Source organism: Eutrigla gurnardus (genome assembly GCF_963514095.1).
Source record: "Eutrigla gurnardus genome assembly, chromosome: 2".
NCBI classification, from domain to species: domain Eukaryota; kingdom Metazoa; phylum Chordata; class Actinopteri; order Perciformes; family Triglidae; genus Eutrigla; species Eutrigla gurnardus.
This window is the reverse complement of record NC_139916.1, coordinates 928,326-934,325: the sequence shown is the minus strand read 5'-3', so window position 1 is coordinate 934,325 and position 6,000 is coordinate 928,326. Positions and strand designations below refer to the sequence as shown.

Sequence of the window (6,000 nt, the reverse complement as noted above, 5' to 3'; positions counted from 1 at the left end):
TGTCCCGCTATTAATTGTGATCCGTGATGATCAGCAGCAGTCTTACTGGATCTGGATCCAGGTGGATTCTGGTGTGAAGCTGCTAACAAAGTTAGCTTCATAGTTCAAGGTGTTAGTCATCTTAGTAGCTAACTAGTGTTGGTTGCACCTCCTGGTTCACTAACGTGGCATCATGCCTTTTCATTAATATACACGCCTGTATGTTTATGATCAGAGCTGGACGATGCTACGCTATGATTGGATAGTCTGTTTGAGGGGCGGGACATAGAGAAGGTCCAGAGTGTGTACAGATACATGCACACGCACACACAGAGGTGTGATACAGACGTTTATTCACACACAGATAGAGACAGGTGGGGGGGGGGGGGGGGGGGAGGAGGAGTACAGTGAAGAAGAACATAAAAACAGAAACATGTCCGCCCTGATTGTCCCTTCAGTCCTGCTTATATTCACCACAAAGTATCTTCGTCGTCACCGGCTCACTTCCAAACTGGGGTTGGAATGATTCCAACGGATGCTTTTCATTTATTTACTTCCCTTTTCTTTTCCTGAACTTCTGTTCTGACTGATGATGACAGCAATCAGGTTCCAGGGGGGAGGGGGGGAGGAGGGGGGAGGGGGGAGGGAGACTTCAAAACTCATCCTTTTAAAACGGTTTCTATTTTTACTCAACTAAAAGCTACTCTGCGTGGTCTTCTCAGCGTTTCTACAACGTTCACATGTCTATGCAGGCCGGCTCTAATAAACAAGGAAACACTAGAAAGCTCTACAAAAAGCTCTTTGCTCTCCGTCCGAGACGAGAAGGCATCTGCAGCATGTTTGATAAAGGTTGGAGCTTAAAGGGAGCAGCTAAGTTCATCACAGTCTCCTGCACCGGTCCCGGTCTCTCACCAAACCCCGTCAGTCCGCCGGAGCCCGTCCCGTCACAGTGCATCGGTCCATGGCTGTCTGTCTGCAGGGCTCAGAAGGTGAGACCCGGTCGAACAACGGTTTATCTAATTTGGTTTTCAATCGATTCAAGTTGGTCTGTTTTTATCAGGTAGTTGCACAGAAAAAAAATACAGTTTGAAAGTCAGTATTGGACTACTGGTTTGCTCAGGTCTGGTGTTGGGGACAGTTGGAAGGTGATCTGGTGCAGGGGCAGGTGGTCTGGTGCTGGGGCAGGTGGGCGGTGGTCTGGTGCTGGGGCAGGTGGTCTGGTGCTGGGGCAGGTGGGAGGTGGTCTGGTGCTGGGGAAGGGAGGAGGTCTGGTGCTGGGTGTGAGAGGATATGATAGTGTCTATGTCCCTCTCTCTGTTAGTCCCGTTGCTATGGCAACGGGACGGTGGTGTCCGAGAACATGGACATGATGGTGTCCATCTCCCCCACCCTCTGCGGGGACTGGTGTTGCAGCTTTGAGTGCTGCTCTGCCCCTAGCAGTAAACCTGGCCCCAAATGTCCCCCCAGGCCCGCCTTGAGTCTGCCGTTCTGCTGCTCTCTGATTGGCTCCAGAAAGACCACATGCTTGTTGGTACTGACCTTGCGGCCCGGGCCCTCGGTTGTCGCCGGCGGAGTCGGGGTGAGGATGGAGGACTGGGCGCTCCCCGCCCCGGCCTCGTTCCCGTGGCCCAGGGTGGATGATGCCTGGGTTGGAGCTCTGGGGCAGGGGGGGCAGCGGCACGGCGTCAGGTAGAGGTACATGAGGACCAGCACCAAGCTCACCACGCAGCCCAGCAGGGTGGTGAACCCGGTGTTGAAGGGCTCGTAGGGCTCGTCGAAGTGCAGCAGCACCGTCACGTTGACCTCCTGCGTCTCGTTGCGCTGCTGGTCCAGCGACATGCACAAGTAGATCCCAGAGTCCTTGTCACGGGCCGCCACGATCTCCAGGCTGCCGTTGGCGAACATCTTTAACGAGCCGTTGTTCCCCGGCGGCACCACATACTCCTGGGTGGGCGACATCCAGAAGAAGGTGACCTGCTGCCCGGTGAGCGTGGTCACGCAGTGCAGCAGCGCCGGCTGGCCCGCCTTCACCAACACGCTGCTCTCCTGCTCCTTCAGACCCTGACTCGTCAGGTTGCACCTCTCAAAGTAGCGGTTGTGCAGGAAGAACCGCACCATGCCCCGCTGGATCCCGTAGACCAGACACGTGTGCTCCTGTCTGAAGTCCTTCACAGAGGCGAATCCTCTCAGTTCCCACTGCCGGAACAGTCTGTACATGGAGCACTCGCACACCAGGGAGTTGTTGTGCAGGAAGAGGCCTCTCTGCAGGGTGGCGGGCAGGTGGGTGATGTCCTCCAGGGGCAGGCGGGGCAGCCGGTTGGAGGACAGGTCCAGCATGGACAGGTGGGGGTGGCTGTGCTCCTGGACGGAGAAGAACGGGAAGTCCGTGAGGCGGTTGTGACTGAGGTAGACCTTGTGGAGGCCGCCCAGACCGGCCAGAGCTCTGCTCTCTACGTGGACCAGACGGTTGTTAAACAGCAGCAGCTCCTTCAGTCCGTGAAGGTCCAGGAAGTAATGCTGCTCCAGGACCCGGAGCTGATTGGACGACAGGTCCAGGTGTCGCAGCAGAGTCCCGGAGGAGTTTCGGAACGCCCCCGGCTGGATAGCCGTCAGCTGATTGTGCGCCAACCGTAACGTCTCTAATCGATAAAGTCCTTCAAACCCTCCCCCCTCCAGCAGCATGATCCGGTTGTGGCTGAGATCAAGAGTGACGGCAGAGACCGGCATCTCTCTGGGGACCTGGTCCAGACCCGCGCCGGTGCAGCTGAGGATGTCCGAGGCACAGAGGCATCCGCCGGCCTGGGGGGATACCTGAGACGTGCAGATGGTGGCCTGGACTGGAATCAGAAGGGGGAGCTGGAGACAGATGAACAAGACAACACCAGACCAGCACGGACCCACCACACCCTGCAGGAGACCAGATCTCCCAGTAACGGACCACATGACGCCACCAGCAGGTTTACTCTTCTCTCTGATTCTCTGCAGGCTGGAAGCGTTGAACTGTTACTCTCATCGTTACCTCGCTGAGCTGCAGACCGCCGTCGGGGTTCTACTCACTCCGACTCTCTCATCGCCTCCAACAGTCGTCCAAGTCTGATTTAAACTAGTGATGTCAGTGTGATGTCAGCGTGATGTCAGCGTGATGCTCGCCGGTCATTCACGCTTCCCGCTCCATTTTTTTGTGAAACCTGGTTAATGAAGAATGAGGCGATTGCATCCACCTGCTGACGTGACGGACAAACACGGGGAAAAGAGGCTACGCAACAAAGAGGTCCAGTTTGTGAAGTCCAGGACTCGGTCCAGGACCAGGTGTGCCGCTGTAAACAAACAGATCCCTTCAGCAGAGTGAAAGTGAGCCGACTGTCTGATGAAGGTAAAACGACGTGAATGAGCAGAAAGTTCAGTGGCTTTCCCAACGGATCCAGGTGGACCTGAGAAGTGGACTGAAGTGGATCTGCGGGTACGTCGCAGTGTTAAAATCTTCTCCTTTTATTCCAGTCAGAGAGAGAACATGGTGTGGAGCGTTCAGCATGACTTCCTGTCTCCCCTCGCCGAGGCATTTATCCCATAACTGCAGCACAGAAGCGGTCTCCCGTTGGATCCGGATCACTTTACCTCGGCCGGGCCGCCTCGTGATGATCCCAGCTCTCCAGAGGACAGAAGCAGCCTCGGGATGTCGTCCTGCCGGCGGAGCTTCACGCTCGCCTCACGGCGGCTCCTCTGCTGATAAACGAGCCTCGGCTCAGTCGCAGCATCTCTCTATTTACACGCCAAGTCGGCTTTTTGTGAATCACGGCCCCGGCTGCCGACCGCCCACGGACCCCCCCCGAGTCCCAGATCAGGTTTTCAAAGAAGTCAGCATCCTGTCCACTTCACTCCACTTCACTCGTGTTCGCTCGCAGGCGGCAGACTCTCAAAGGCTTCACGCTCCCTGTGTTTCTCCTGCGGCTGATTCGTGCAGACGTTCCTCCTCTTCTTCTTCTTCTTCCTCTTGTTTGTATGTTTTCTCCTCGGCAGTGGGAGGATGAGAGAATATCATGCAGAAGAGAAATCTGTGAAACATGCAGCTCTTCTTCTCTCTCTGCTCCTCTGAGGTTCAGAAGAGAAGGAAACGCCTCGCCGATAGCAGAGAAGTTATCCCTCCAGATGTGTGTGTGTGTGTCGGGAGATCTACACACAGAAACACAGATGTGTGTGTCGAGGAGGTGGAGCTGCTTCCCCTCTCCTCTTCTCTCCATAGAGAGCTGTGTCTGCCTCCTCTGGTGCTTTCCCAGCTCCTCCCCCCCCTCTCTCTCTCTCTCTCACTCTCTCCCCCTTCAGATTCCCCGCCCATCTCAGACCCTCCTCTTCTTCCTTGTCTCCAACTCTTGTCTTTTTACTGCTCTGATTTCTGACTATTACTGTTTCTATCTCAGGCTCATTGTTGTTTTCTTCCCCAAATCAGTCGATCTACCTCTCCCCCCACCCCCCCCCTCTCTCTCTTCTTCTACTATGGTTTCTCTCTCTTCTTCTTCTTCTTCTACTATCGTCTCTCTCTTCTTCTACTATCGTCTCTCTCTTCTTCTACTATGGTTTCTCTCTCTTCTTCTTCTACTATCGTCTCTCTCTTTTTCTACTATGGTTTCTCTCTCTTCTTCTTCTTCTACTATCGTCTCTCTCTTCTTCTACTATCGTCTCTCTCTTCTACTATGGTTTCTCTCTCTTCTTCTACTATCGTCTCTCTTCTTCTACTATGGTTTCTCTCTTCTTCTACTATCGTCTCTCTTCTTCTTCTACTATGGTCCCTCTCTGTTGCCTCACCATCCATGACTCTGATTGGTCAGAGAGTCATGAAGCAGACGTATCTCCTGTTGTTTTAGCCCTAGATGAACGTATCATAGCATAACATTAATGAGTAATATTTCTGGTTGTGTATTCAACCTTCCCGGTCTAGTAAAGGTGCAGTACACCGTTCTCACCTCTGGGGTTATGACCCTGTCAGCTCGTTGTACTTCTGAGTCTCATGTGTTTGTTATAGTCAGGACACACTTGTGTTCCCCAGAGGATGAATCCTTCTTCTAAAAGGCCTTCGTTAAGGTCGTCATAAACCACATCACCAAGGACATCCACTGAGCTCCTGAGGGCGACCCATTCTTTCACGTTTGTAGAAACAGTCTGCATGCCGAGGTGCTGCTTTTATACACCGGTGGCCATGGAAGTTATTGAACACCTGATTTCAGTTATTTGGATGGGTGAGTGAATACTTTTGGCAATAAAGTGTAGATACTCACACACATACAGTATACACACACATACACGCACATACACTCACACATATACACACACGAGCTGGACAAATGAACTCTGGGCTTCATGCCAGAGAGTTAGTGGGGCATCCAAGAAAGAACACAATGACATCATACTGACAAGAGAAGGTCTTCACCCTCATCAGGGTCACATATTTAACTCTGTATCACTCTTATTCTTTAACTCTGTATCACTCTTATACTGTAACTCTGTATCACTCTTATACTTTAACTCTTTATCACTGTTATACTTTAACTCTGTATCACTCATATACTGTAACTCTGTATCACTCTTATACTTTAACTATATCACTCTTATACTTTAACTCTGTATCACTCTTATACTTTAACTCTGTATCACTCTTATACTTTAACTATATCACTCTTATACTTTAACTCTGTGTCACTCTTATACTTCAACTCTGTATCACTCTTATACTTTAACTCTATCACTCTTATACTTTAACTCTGTATCACTCTTATACTTTAACTCTGTATCTCTCTTATACTTTAACTCTATCACTCTTATACTTTAACTCTGTATCACTCTTATACTTTAACTCTGTATCACTTTTATACTTTAACTCTGTATCTCTCTTATACTTTAACTCTATCACTCTTATACTTTAACTCTGTATCACTCTTATACTTTAACTCTGTATCACTCTTATACTTTAACTCTATCGCTCTTATACTTTAACTCTATCACTCTTATACTTTAACTCTGTATCACTTT

General features: G+C 51.0%; 2 protein-coding genes across 2 annotated transcripts in view; one reads left to right on the top strand and one right to left on the bottom strand.

Annotated features, from left to right (window-relative positions):
• The window catches only part of rnf123 (ring finger protein 123), a 69,632-nt gene that overhangs the window by 41,055 nt on the left and 22,577 nt on the right, over window positions 1-6,000 (top strand). The window contains exons 31-35 of the mRNA XM_084031248.1: window positions 1,165-1,259; window positions 1,301-1,668; window positions 1,867-1,963; window positions 2,038-2,598; window positions 2,656-2,936. Of these exons, the coding sequence (XP_083887374.1) occupies window positions 1,165-1,259; window positions 1,301-1,668; window positions 1,867-1,963; window positions 2,038-2,598; window positions 2,656-2,936 (1,402 nt within the window). The remainder of the gene's footprint in view (window positions 1-1,164; window positions 1,260-1,300; window positions 1,669-1,866; window positions 1,964-2,037; window positions 2,599-2,655; window positions 2,937-6,000) is intronic.
• amigo3 (adhesion molecule with Ig-like domain 3) lies at window positions 322-4,191 on the bottom strand. The gene has a single exon (XM_084034379.1). It carries the CDS (start codon window positions 2,920-2,922, stop codon window positions 1,309-1,311), a length of 1,614 nt encoding a protein of 537 aa, XP_083890505.1. The 5' UTR covers window positions 2,923-4,191; the 3' UTR covers window positions 322-1,308.

Excerpts from the sequence above, each read along its gene's own strand:
- amigo3 (XM_084034379.1), bottom strand. The coding sequence starts at position 2,922 with ATGTGGTCCGTTACTGGGAGATCTGGTCTCCTGCAGGGTGTGGTGGGT.